The sequence below is a fragment of the Octopus bimaculoides genome, chromosome 19 (assembly GCF_001194135.2).
Source record: "Octopus bimaculoides isolate UCB-OBI-ISO-001 chromosome 19, ASM119413v2, whole genome shotgun sequence".
In the NCBI taxonomy this organism is placed as follows: domain Eukaryota; kingdom Metazoa; phylum Mollusca; class Cephalopoda; order Octopoda; family Octopodidae; genus Octopus; species Octopus bimaculoides.
This window is the reverse complement of record NC_068999.1, coordinates 32,405,243-32,419,722: the sequence shown is the minus strand read 5'-3', so window position 1 is coordinate 32,419,722 and position 14,480 is coordinate 32,405,243. Positions and strand designations below refer to the sequence as shown.

The 14,480-nt window shown below is 36.5% G+C and overlaps 1 protein-coding gene and 1 long non-coding RNA gene across 2 annotated transcripts in view; one reads left to right on the top strand and one right to left on the bottom strand.

Moving 5' to 3' along the window:
- Positions 1-4,027, top strand: part of LOC128250037 (uncharacterized) — a 4,845-nt gene extending 818 nt beyond the window's left edge. Inside the window, exon 2 of the long non-coding RNA XR_008266157.1 lies at positions 589-4,027. This is a non-coding gene — a long non-coding RNA (uncharacterized LOC128250037). The remainder of the gene's footprint in view (positions 1-588) is intronic.
- The window catches only part of LOC106876507 (disks large homolog 1), a gene marked incomplete in the record, with an annotated part of 700,185 nt that extends 686,426 nt beyond the window's left edge, over positions 1-13,759 (bottom strand). The window contains 1 exon segment of the mRNA XM_052974679.1: positions 13,350-13,759. Coding sequence (XP_052830639.1) covers positions 13,350-13,368 — 19 coding nt within the window.
- Between the last annotated feature and the right edge of the window lie 721 nt (positions 13,760-14,480).

The window sequence follows — 14,480 nt, the reverse complement described above, 5'->3', positions numbered from 1 at the left end:
ATCAATAGATTCAGTAGCAGTAAGCTTCAGATGCCATGTATTCATACTACTATAATGTAGTAGTAGTAGTAGTAGTAGTTGTAGTAGTAGAGCACCTTTCTTACAGACATTTTTTCTTTTTTTTTTTAGTGAAGGAGGTACTATTATGATGTCAATAATTTTGAACATCATAGATTCCTTTTTTGACTCCCTTATAAATGAGATCCTGTTCTCCAGAAGCTAGTTATTTATTTTATTCTATTATTGTTTTTGTTTTTGTTTTTTTTTCAAAGGGTTCCTGTAATGTTTTTCACTGTTAATACATGATACAGCTCCAGGTACCTCCACTATGTATACAGCTTCACTTCAGTGTTAATGCTTGTCTTAACAGATTATTTACTGGGTTCTTATGCTATGATTTTGTTGTTCTATATATGTGTTATGGCATTGAGAGGGTATTGAGTAGGCTATGTCATGTACAGTGTGACCCAGTGTTGAGTGAGTCCTGTGTAGCATGAATGTAGTGTGAAATGGGTTTATAGTAATGAGAGGTTATTTTGTATAACAGTGGTTCTTAACCATTTTTACCTATTTGTTTATTTTATTCAGGTGGACCCCACCCCCATAACCATTTGATGTTTGAAAACTAATTTTACATCACTCAGCAAGACATTTGTCAGCTGCTCTTCAGCTATCTACTTAAGGTTGTACATGGCTATGGTGCAGCCACACTTGGAATTTGCATCACCAGTCTGGAACCCCTATCTTGCTCAGGACACTGACCGCCTTGAAATTGTTCAGAGATGTGCAACCAAGTGAATACCCTCCATCAGGCATCTACCATACTCTGATCACCTAGCTTTCCTGGGCAGAGATACATTGAAGCTCCAACGTCTGGCAACTGATTTGGTAAACACCCACAAAATTATTTACCATAGTGCCAACAACCACCTTGAGCACCTTTTTGAGCTCCATGTGTCTAACACACGTGGGCACACCTACAAAGTCAGAAACCAGCACAGCTCTCATGACTCTCGGAAACATTTTTTCACACTCAGAGTTACTAACGCATGGAATAAACTACCTGCATCAATTGCTAGCTGTCAAAACATTGCATCCTTTAAAACTTCCATGCTTCCTGAAATTCACCAACACTACAACTGATATCCCACCCAACTCTATAAGCATGCACGCATGTATATCGTGACTCATACTGTTCACTTTCCTGACTTTTGTACATAATTCTTTGATGATTTGTAGTGCACCTGAGCACTATACATAATAATGTCCCACCTATTGCCAACTCACACCTGTTTCCAGGCAATGTAATATTTCCCCACAACCAAACATCATGTTCTGTCAAAGCAAAGAGACAGTAAAACACACACACACTGACAGGTTTCTCTCAAGTTTCCATCTACCAAATCCACTCACAAGGGTTTGGTCAGCCCAAGGCTATAGAAGACACTCTCGCCCAAGGTGCCACAAAGTGGGTCTGAACCAAAACAGTGTGGTTGAGAAGATGGCTACTTACCACACAACCTGACACCTATTAATCCCTTCTATAACAGTGTCTGTTAGTCTCACTGAGACCACCCTCTAATTTCTTAGCCTTTCTCATATTTTACCTCTCAGTCACAGGGACTCTGAAGCCTTCTAAGTTAAAAAGGTGACCTCACAAGTGCTAATGGTATGGAAGAAGCATCCAGTACCTTCAGTAAAGCAGATGGTGTTAGGAAAGGCATCCAACACTGGGGCAAGACATGATTCTCCAACCCATCAGATTCAATCAAACCATCTAACCCATGCCAGCATCATAGAAGGTGGTTGTAGAGTAATGAGAAGTGTGCGTGTGTGTGTGTATACACACACACACACACATATATATATATATATATATATATATATATAGGTCATAGATGGGATTCAAATGGTCTTATAGAATACACTAAGTAAGTGCTCAAGAGATTTAAACTCGAGCAGGTATAGAAGTGAATGTAGAGAAAGCAAGTTAGATCAATATATAAAGTATATTAAATACCTGAAATACAAAAAATGTATATATGTATACATATAAAAGGGTCCAACTTACATAGAATATAAATGATATACAGAATGAAAGGGGTTGAGGAACAGTAATTCTCTCTATCATTTATATTCTGTGTAAGTATATACATTTTTGTATTACATGTATTATATATTTTATATATTGATCCAACTTGTTTATCTCTACATTTATTTTTTATATATGTGTGTGTGTGCGTGTGCGTGTGCGTGTGCGTGTGTGTGTGTGTGTGTGTGTAAATATAAGATCCAGGGATCAAGGAGTAGGAAGAAATCTAGCTTCATGCAATCTGTAGTAAATATTAAAAAAAAAGCAACAATCAGGAACAAAAGTGATTTATTGAGACTGAAGGTCATGGATTTTTTTAGGAATGGTAAGCTGAAAAAAGTTCTTTTTATATTTCACAGCAGGTGACCAAAGTTGCTGGGTGTGTGAATAAGAATGCAAGAGTTATGGAATGAAGTAGGTTAAGATCCAGGCTATGTATGTTTCATAGTGAGCGGAACCTCAGAAGTGGTAAAAATCCAAGTGAGGTGTATACCGCCAGCTACTCATCAGAATATCTTGATAAAATTAATGGTTACATTGTCATAAGGAAGATTCAATCAGAATATATATATGAGACATAAGTGGCCATGATGTTAAGCAGTTTGCTTTAGAACACGTTTACAGTTTGTTCCCATAGCATGGACAGTGTCAGCTGGTATTTTCTATAGTTGTGGGTCGACCAATGCCTTGTAGTTGAAATTTGGTAGATGGAAACTGAAAAAAGCCCATCATCTGTTTTCTTGTTGTTGAAAGAGGCAAGGTTGGCCTATCTCCACAAGTGGATGTTTTTGAGGTCAGTGTTCATGGAATCAGTGTGGATTTGGCATGCAGTGTCTAGGCTGTGAGAGAATAATGCATTGCTGGAGAATATTGGAGAGAAATGAAGAGTAATGTCATCAGTCTTAGGGTGAATGTTGTTAGATGTGACAGCAAGTAACAGCATTGATGAATAGAAAGGAGAGAGATAAAATGAAACTCTAAGGCACTACAAAGTTATCAATGAAGGACAGAGAACTTCTTCAATGCACCCAGCAACAACGTGATAGAAAACTACCAGGCATGCATGCATGCATGTGTGTATATATGTATTATGTATGTGTATATGTATGTATGTGTATATGTATGTGTGTATGTATGTGTGTGCCTGAGTGAGGGTGTATATTTGTGTATTCTTCTTGTATTGATGTATGCATGCTAATTGTGATCAAATGTCACTACCATACAAGTGGTATCACTGGTTTACAATCTTCTAACAAAAAATGTCCATCCACCAAACTATTATTTGAAGGACTAGGAAAAATATTACCTTAATTTGGAAACAGGGTAAAGTTGGTGACAGGAAGAGCATTTGGGGAGAAAAATTTGCTTCAACAAGCTTTGTATAACCCATGCAAGTATAGAAATGTGGGACATCAGAACAATGACCACGCACACACACATCTATGTATGTATGTATTTCAATGGTGGTATGGTTCAGAAGTTCACTTTCCAGTCATGTGATTTCATGTTCAGTTTCATTGTGTAGCATCTTGGGTGAGTGTCTTTTACTACAGCCCCTGGCTGACCAAAGCCATGTAAGGGATTTGGTAGTTAGAAGCTGAAAGAACCCTGTTCTACATACATGTGTGTGTGTGCGTACATGTATTTCTTGACACTGCATAACAGTTAATGAGTATCACAGTCATATAAGTGGTGCTGCTCATTTTCAATCTTCCTTAAAATAATCCCACCATGAAGAAATATTACCTTGCTTGGTAACAAGGGAGAACTGACAAGGGGAAAAGCATCTGGCTGCCACAACAAATTTCATCTGACCCATGCGATTATAGAAAAATGGACATGAATCGATGACAACAATATTTCAATAGATAAAGAATCTATGTTATCTAAATTGCCCTTATTTATTTGCTTTTGAAATACATGCCACTGACCATTCTTAATTATTTCTCTCAGCTCATTTTTGTTTCATTTTTACAGATTACCTTCACCATGTGTTCTACTCCTTTTTGTATATACCTAAAGTAGGACATTTGCTGCATTGATGACGCCTATTCAGATAGAAACGTATCAATAGCTGTCTTCCTGTCTCCAGATAATCAAATTTTTCATGAATGATATGCTTCTAGAGATTATCTCCTCTTATCATTTGGAACTAGTACCAGTTATCACTAAGTAGTTGATCTAGCTTTTTTGGAAGATAAGATAATTACAATAACTCAAGAATTCATCTCATTTAATATACTCTTATTTGTCTTATACATCCTGAATAAATCATATGGTTTTAGAGAATTACATAAATTATATAACAAGAGCAGAAAATACATTAGCTCTGAACAGCTGGTGACTTTCAACAAAGTCAGACCCATAATGGAATATCATTCCCACATTTTATAACATGCTGTTGCAGACACAAACATACATTATTTTACATCAAATTCATTAGGAAGGTGAACTTTACACTATGACCCCTAACATAAATATGCAGTGTCTCTTCACAATGCTTTTTCTACTTACAACTCCTCCTCCTACAACAAGTTCTGTTCTTCAGAGTTAACTATCTCCACAACAGAAATCTCTTCCTTGCTACTCATTGTGTGTCCCTTCTCCCTTGGGAACCCTTAGAACCCTCAATACCCAATACTTTTTTCTTCAACCAACCCAATCTTTGGAATTTCCTTATCACTGCCAGGGATTGCATATCCTCCACCTCATGAAACAATATAAGATTACACATAGCATTAATTAATTCAACAAAGTGTTAATAGTCTATGTAGAATTAACAGTGGAAAGTGCAATATTGTCACTGTTAGACAAACATGGATTTATTCTCTTGAAGTTATAAGCCAGATATACATATATATATATATATATATATATATATATATATATTTGTCTGTAATGTATATATCATCATAATCAACATTTAATACCCATTTTCTGTGTTGGATGGTTTGACAGGAACTGGCAAGGCCAGGGGCCACACTAGGTTCCATAGCCTGTGTTAGCTTGGTTTCTACAGTTGGATGCCCTTCCTAATACCAACCACTTTACAGATGCACCGAGTGCTTCTTATATGGCACCATCACCAGTGCTTCTTACATCACACCAGCACCCATACTAATGCTTCTTACATGGTACCTTGCTTTTAAGATCTCAATTTTGCTGTGGTAGACAGTTTTCTTCAGTACAGCAATGCTATATATATATATATATATATATATATATATTATATGATTTTCATTCTGGCATGGGTTGGATAGGTGAACTCTACCCTCCTAGGACTTGGATGTAAATTTCATTTTTTAGCTTGATCTCCACAACTGATTGTCCTGGAGTGTGACTAAAGGAAGTTAACCCTTTAGCATTCAGATTACTCTGTCAAATGGAATTCTTATTTATTCACATTATTTTGAATTAATCATGCATTATCTTTTAGCTTTGATATTTCAATGGTGTGTTTGTATATTTTTAGAGTGATATTGCAGAGAGGTTTGAGAAGCCAGACCTAGCTGGTTTGAACACAAAACAGGTAGAATATTTGAGCTGCTAAAGGGTTAATAACAAAATAGCCAGTGAGAAGGTCTGACAAGGTCCCTAAAATATATACCTCAAAATGGTGAAGGGGCTAAGATGATAACTATAAGAGAGAGAGAGGTGGGGATGAAATGTTAGAGAGGGTCAGACAGTTATGCACTCATGTAGAGAGATAAAGAAGGAGGGAGATGAATAAATGAGTATGTTAAGAAATCAGCTGAAGAACAGAAGGCTTGGCCAATGGTTGTATTGGCCTAACTATATAGTGTAAATGAATGACATATATGAAGTGCAGGATGCTATAAGTTGATGGTGGAAGCTATTCATGGTAGAGGTGGGTCAGAAAAGAACTTGAGGGGTTGAATTAGATCAAAAGGTTGGTCCTCACTGATGTCATAACACAGACTTAACATACATGGAGAAATGCTGTATTATACAATCCATTCCAACCCATAGCAGCATGGAAGATAGACGTTTAAACAACATATATAAACATAATGTGTGTGTATGTGTGTATACACACACACACATATGGTACAGGCATGGCTGTATGGCTAAGAAACTTGCTTCACAACCTCATGGTTTCAGGTTCAATTCCACTGAACAGCACTTTCAGTGTCTTCACCTATAGCCACAAGCCAACCAATATTATGCGAGTGAGTTTGGTAGATGGAAACCACACAAAGCCAATCCTCTGTGTGTGTGTGTGTGTGTCTGTTTACATTGGTGCTACTCTAAAACTCACTGGTGGTGATATCATATTCTCTATCATGAGATCATCTATATGCTCTGTGCTTTGAAAGACAAACTAGAGCAAAACACTTTTATGTGAAAAACAGTTTAAGGATTATCAACAAGAAGGGGCTTCAGCTGTAAAAGAATATCTAAATAATGTCATCTCATTTATGGTGACATAAAAATGAACCAATGAACATTGTTTTGCAATCATTTTTCCATGGACTGGACTGGATTGGACTGGACTGGACTGGTTCATTGTTGCCTGGTATATCTTTATCGTGAGTCCCCACTCCTTGCAAATAAGCACTATGGCTAGACCTGTTGATGAGGTTACAGTGAAGATTTTATTATCAGATGAAGAGGATACCTGACACATCACTAACAACTGTAATAAAGTAGATCAGATTTTAAAAATCTTTTATGATACTTTAACATTAGACAAATTGCTTTCTTCATCTGGGACTTATGGATAATCAACTCCATATACATAACCTCATAGGGATTTTGTTGTCCCTTGCCCAAATTCCAGCAGCCTTCCTGAAACCATAACAAGCCACATCTTCTATAAATGAGGACCAGGTAGTAATTGGAAAATATAGAGAGTTAACATAGGTGTAGAGTCAATAGAGGTGTTAACTGTGATAGCAGTTGCTGAATAAGTTTACAGAACACAAAACAAGTAGCTACAGTTTATGTCAGCAAAAATCAGTACTGTTTTTAAAACATTGGACATGTTAGTGTTTTATAAAGAGAAAAAACAGAACCCTACTTCAAAGATTGCAAAACACAGCCTTCCAAATAAGTATTATTGAATTAAAGACTAAATATATTTTAATATACAACAAATTAAAAGGGTGGCTTATTAGCAATTAGAACCTAAAGGCAAAATTAATAGCGGTCACAAAAGTGACAGAGTGTGCTGACTAGCACCGCTTATGCTAAATTAAGAGAGGCAAGTCCCTAGCAGACATAGCCATATTGTGATTTCGAATTTTGGTGTAGACCACCTTTAAGTTCCAAGGATGTAAACTCTGACAAAGACACACACATACACATATATATATGACAGGTTTCTTTAAGTTTCTGTCTACCAAAGCCACTCACAAGGCTTTGGTTAGCCCAAATCTATAGTAGAAGACACCACACAGTGGGACTGAACCTGAAAGCATGTGGTTGAAAAGTCACACCTACATATATATATATATGTAACCATCCCTTCATGGATGCCTCTGATGAAAACCCAATATGGTTCAAAAATCAATTAATGTTATTCATCAATTTCGTTTTTGATATTTATAGGTGTAGGAGTGGCTGTGTGGTAAGTAGCTTGCTTACCAACCACATGGTTCTGGGTTCAGTTCCACTCCGTGGCACCTTCAGCAAGTGTCTTCTACAGACTTGGGCCAACCAAAGCCTTGTGAGTGGATTTGGTAGATGGAAACTGAAAGAAGCCCGTCGTGTGTATATATATATATATATATATATATATATATATATATATATATATATATATATATATATATATGTATGTGTGTGTATATGTTTGTGTGTCTGCGTTTGTCTCAACATCGCTTGACAACCGATGCTGGTGCATTTACATCCCTGTAACCTAGTGGTTCAGCAAAAGAGATCGATTGAATAAGTACTAGGCTTACAAAGAATAAGCCCTGGGGTCGATTTGCTCGACTAAAGGCAGTGCTCCAGCATGGCCAGTCAAATGACTGAAACAAGTAAAAGAGTATATGCCACTTGCCTTCCACATTCCCATACCACTTCTCTTATCCATCCCATACCACTTCTATTATACTCACATTCCTGTATCTTGAAGGTACAGCCTGACATCTTCACTGCCATCCTCTTTCTTTTTCAACAGAGGTAACCATGTATCTCCCCTTAAAACTGCCTCCCACTGCCTCAGCTGAGGGGGTAGTGTCTTGCGAGTTACTACCAGTGCCACATAAAAAGCACCCAGTACACTCTGTAAAGTGGTTGACATTAGAAAAGGCATCCAGCTGTAGAAAACCATACAAAGCAAGCAGTCTTCTGGCTTGCTAGCTCCAGTTGAATATTTTATCAGTCCCCTTCCCACTTTATGTGTGTGTTTGCCAGGTTAAAAGCACCTGGCATTACGAAGAGCATCCAACTGTAGATGGTAAGCCAAATCAGACTGGAACCTGGTGCAGCTCTCCTTCTTGCTAGCTCTGGTCAAACTGTTCAACCCATGCCAGCATGGAAAATGGATGTTAAATGATGATTATATATATATTCAACTGCCTGCAATGTGCACATGAGTGTGTTTAGGACTAAAGGAAATCTTACTTTACTTGGAAAACAGGTAAGAGTTGGCATCTGGATGGAGAAAATCTGTCTCAACAAATTTTGTCTCAGTCACACAAACAAAACTATCTGAATGCTAAAATGATAACATGAATGTAAATTTGTGTGTATGTGTATAGGGCACAGGCCACTTTATGGCTACATAACCTTGGGTTCAGTTCCACCACATGGCATCCTGTGCCAGCTTAAAGTATTGTGAGAATATTTTGTAAACGGAAACTAAACGAAACCTGTTATCTATAACAGATGTATTTGTATTGCAAATATTTTGATCAAAGATCATATGCCGAAACCAAATCAGGTGCAGCCTGAAAGAATTAACCTGGCCATTGAGAAAAACACAAAAGACCATCAACATCACCTAAACTTATTTGTTGTGTGTGTGTTTGCTGCTCAATACTTAAGTGTATATGTACATGTTCGTGTCCTCTTGTCTTGATATCACATATCAATTGTAAACAATGACACCATCATACCAATGGTGTCGTTCATTTACAATCTTCCGTGAAAACAAGTAACTATGGTGTTGTTCACGTTCAAAGAAATATTCCTTCACTTGGAAATAGGTGAGGCTTGGCGGCTGGGAGTAAAAAATCTGCCTCAACGAATCTTTGTCTGGCCCATGCACAAGGATGGATATGAGGACACTAAAACGCCGATTTATATATATATATATATATATATATATATATATATATATATATATATACATACATACACAGACACACACACGAAGTTAACTTTTCTTTAAGTAGAGCCAAAATATTTTATTAGACAGATATACGAAGTAAATGAGCTCCAAGTATCGTTCAAAATATCTGATGGGTCGTTACAGGCGAAACTTCAACGTCAGATCTGTTTTGTATTTAAAATAACTTTGTGTGTGTACAAACAAATAAGAAATTACATTGTGTGTATGCATATTGTTAAGGTATGTTTTGTCATTAATGCCCTTGAGGAAAGCGTGACAATCAAATCTTCTCTGTAAATTTAAACGTCTGAAGCCTAAGAAATAAATGTTAAATATCACATATACGTGTATTGCAATATTAATGATACTGAATTAGTTTAAGTGAAATATCAACACACATAATAGGCCTTTATCCGTTCCATCTTGGCATTTGAACACCTTGGATTCATCTTCTTTTTTTTTTTTTTTTTTTTTTTTTTTTTTTTTTTGCAAACATTCAAGACAAGAATCCGGTTTGAGAATGGTAGCATCCCTTTCTTCAACCTGTCTCTGAGGTCAATGAAAAAATAATAAATACACTAGAAGGCAGGAGTTCAAAGCTTGCTACATCTATTGTGGTGTGCCTTCAAGCTAAGAGATTTACTTTACACTTCAGTGGTTAGTAACGACAGGAAATTCCAAGTGGAGCATAATTTGCTCAACGATTCTTATACAAATGTAAAAATTTGTAAATCCATTCAAACCATGACAGTGCGGAAAATTGAGAAAACAGAGAGAGAGAAACAGAATGTGAGAGGGGAGCAAGGAATATTGAAGGAGAGAATGTAAGAGAAAGAAGAGTATTTATATGTGGATTGGCGTACCTGTTTGAGTGGAGGAGGAATGCGAGGAGAGATGAAGTGAGAAGTAGGAAAAGACAGAATGTATGTCTATTAAAGTATGTTTTATGTGTGTGACGAAAGGTTAGAGAGCAAGACAAAGTGTGTGTGCATGTGTGTATAATGAGAAGTATGTGTGTGCAACTGCATATTAGAGGGAGAGAGCGTATGTATATACAAGTACATGAAAGGGAGTGAGGTAATGTGTGTGTACGTGGTTGTATGAGAGAGAGGAGAAAGACAGAGAAGTGGTTCAAAGGTTCTACGATATCTCCACATGACTGAGTTGGTGAAGTTGGCTGTGGGAGAGAGAGAGAGAGAGATGAAAGAAGAGAAGGGAGGAGGAGAACAGGCTACTTACTACTGTGTCACTATTGTTGCTACTGAAGTATGTGATCGTCTAGTGATACAAGCAGTAAGCAATAAGGTATAATGCGACCCTAAAGCAGGAGATAGGGAGGGAGAGAAACGCTGACCAGCACATAGCTACACTGCCTGCCCTCCTTTCACCACATACTACTATTAAAAAGCAAAGGAGATCAGGCTAAATGTACCAGTATCTTTAATCTTTCTCAAACATTGTCTACTTCGTTTGAGGAAGAGATTACACAAACTCGATGTCAGGTAATAATACAAATAATTCGAACTGTCGAGTAAGTTTTATGTCGTGAGGAAGAAGAGAAATTTAATGTTTCAAGGTAGAAGCCATTCGTTGAAGAGATAAAACTGTCAACTGGTGTTGAGAAATAAATTCTGTATGAATTATTTGTATTTGTACCGATGCCAAGCATCACTAATTCCCTCAGATTCTAAGGTATACTGTATATGCGACAGTCGGTCTGCACCTATATATATATATATATATATATATATATATATATATATATATATATATGGTTATATATGAATGTATGAATGCGTGCATGTAAGGTATTCTTCCTGCATGTGTATCTGCACTTGAGTATATGTATACAGGATTAAAATACAAAATGTGTGCCAGTGTAAAGTACACTGCATGCGCGTGTATGTTGCTTACACCCGACTGTGTTTGTTATGTAGGTCTATGTTGAGATAGATTTAGGTTCTTTTCTCTTTTATGATACACAACTAAGTGTTGCAGGGAAGCCAACAATTTGCATTCGATTCACAGCTGTAGCTATCACATTTTTACTTGTATCTGACTTCCATGTAAGCTATTGGAAAAAGCATAAACATCACAAGTTCCCATTTCCTTCTACAGATGTCAGGTTACTTGATTATAATTCGGCATATCACTAGATTTCGGTTGAAGTCAGACTAGCATGGACGTAACCCTTCTTGGCTCCGCAATCAATAAAAATCTTAAAATGAAGCTATATACTTTTTTTCTTTATGAAGATACACTTAGATTTCATTGAGGTAGGTTTAAACATGTTTCTCTACAAGCAGGTCTTTGTTTCAAATTAACGATGAATCCTTTTAAATTGCATTAGTCGATTTACACTGTCCAAAGATTCGGGGACAAGAGTGACTAGTGTGACACATTTTTATTCAATGAGTTTCGCTATGCCTCACAGAACACACTCGGGAAACGGAAGTCTGTGAAGTACCCAGTTGAACTGTAGTGAAAGAGATAGATAGATAAATGTCTCCGGTAGTCAGGATTGGAAATGTTTCATCACTTGGTAAAAAAGGATTTTGGCGAAGGTAAAGAAACACGCACACCACCCGTTTTCGGAGGTTAGGGTTACGCCGAAAACGGGTGCTGTGCGTATTCTTTACCTCCGCCAGGATTTTTAGGAAAAACCAGCTGTTGCCTATGCAGAAAGTTTTTCTTTTTTACACCACAGATGTTGTCCAAGAAGAAAGGAAAGAACCAATACAGCTTGGCATCAGTGCTGTCGCAGGCGAACTGAGAAAATAGGGACAGAACAAATACCACAAGGTATCCTAGAAATGATGGTCTAAATCAAATAGCGGCACTATGTCGATATATACTTATATACATGTATATAGACGCGCATACGTGTACATATAATGACAGATTCCTAAATGTACACAACACGTATACACAACTAACATACACACGACATGCATTCATCACGTATCGGTATGTAGAGTGGCAAAAAGGAGGACAGGAGTTTTAATAAAGTGAAAAGGGGTTGATTCGTGGGGGGTATGGGGGTGTGACGTCCGGAGAAGGTGTGGCACAATGATATAAATGTGTCTATATATATATACGTATTTAAGATAACAAGGCAACCATGCACGTATATGTGTGTGTAAAATGTGTACGTTATACATGCATGTTCTGAAAATGTATATTTGTGAGTATTTATGCAGAAAACGAACACGTATGTGAATCTGAAAGCAAAATGAATATCTAGGCAAAGTAAGCGTATATATAAGTGTCAATGTATGTAAATATGAATATATATATATATATATATATATATAAGCAGATGCGTGCATATAAAAATGCTAAAGTGTCTGTGTGTAGACGTGTGTGCGTACCTCAAAATACGTATACAAGAATATATAGATACGTGATATGTGAATTTACAATTTAGTGTGCATTATTGTAAACATTTAAATAAATATAAGTTATATATATATATATATATATGTGTGTGTGTGTGTGTGTGTGTGTTTGCATAACAGAATAAACAAATAGGTGTGTGAGGGGTTATATTGGATAATACATGTTGAATCGTAATAAACAAATAGAGGTATGTATAAATGTGTGTGTATAATCTATAAATGTGCGAATGCAGTTCATAATAAACAAAAATGTGTACATACATCGATATATAAATATTGTATATTATTAATAATAATAATAATTAATATGTAAATGTATGCATAAAAACTGAGTAAATACATTTGAAAAGGAAAATGTTTTGTGGAAGTAAATTACACGAAATTTTTTTTTGTTTTTTTCTTTCAATAAAAGATACCTTTAACCAGCAATAGGTGAGAGGGTATAATAATAATAATAATCCCGTTGGTTGTAGTAAAACTGCTGGTAAGAAGACATGGGGAGGAGAAGGTAAATATGAACGTAGTTAATAATTTGGCTGAAATGTCCAGGAATACTGACCTTGCTTGCGTACGGGCATGTTGTTCCTCAATTATAGTTAGATCCGTCCACACTAACTGCTTCCCTTAATTAGTAATACTAGCAGAGGTGGTGGCGGCGGTGGCGTTCAAAGGTTTTTTTTTTCTTTCCTTCTTTTTATATTTTTGCCAACGATCAGCGAAATATCTATATGTTAAGGGGTGAGTATATACATATAGATAGATGTATATATATATATAGATTGATATATATATGTATGTGAGAGTGGTGTGTGATATGTACAGAAGCTCCGGTTTGAGGTTTGTAATCCTTGTAGTGGTGACGGTGGTGGTAGTAATAGTCGCAGTCTCGTTGAAGCGGGTCGAAGGTAGGTTTGGTGACACCAAGACAACGGAGTAGCAGGAAAGAGAGGGAACAGGCAGAGGAAGAGAAAAATAGAAAGATAAAGAGATATAGAAAGGAAGGGAGGTGGAATGTAATAGAGGGGAAAAGCAACTTAGAGAGGGAGGAGGGAATTAAAAGGGGAAATAAAGAGCAGAAGACATTTACACATAATATATAGAGAGAGAGAGACAGACAGACAGATAGATACATGGAATAATATATTGATATAGAAAGAAAAATATGTCGTGATACACACACACGGTGTGTAAGACTGAGTGAGAGAAAGAAAATGAAAGATAAAAAGCGAAACAAGATAATGGGAGGGAAGACGGATAGAAAGAGAAAGAGGAGTGAAAGAAGGAAAGTTTGAGTGAAGTAACAGATTGTGTTTAGATGTGAAAAAGTGAAATTTGGGGTATGGGGACAGAAGAATTAAAGGTGGGAAAAGGATAACCTATCACTGCAAGGAACATCTAGTAAACTGTTGTGTATATATATATATATATATATATTGTGTTGTTCGTACGAACAAAAATGACACTAACAGACTGTTATATTTATTGTATATTCTTCGTTTACAACTTGTGAACAGGATCAGTTCAAAATTGAAACAAATTACACTGTAAAATATGTTATCCGATCAAGAGCAGATACCGATACACAACCCCCACCACATACTGACTTTTGTTCCTTTCTCGCCTTCTTTTACCTTATTATCAATGGTTATATAAATCTACCTACCTATGTATTAAAATATCGGCATAACTA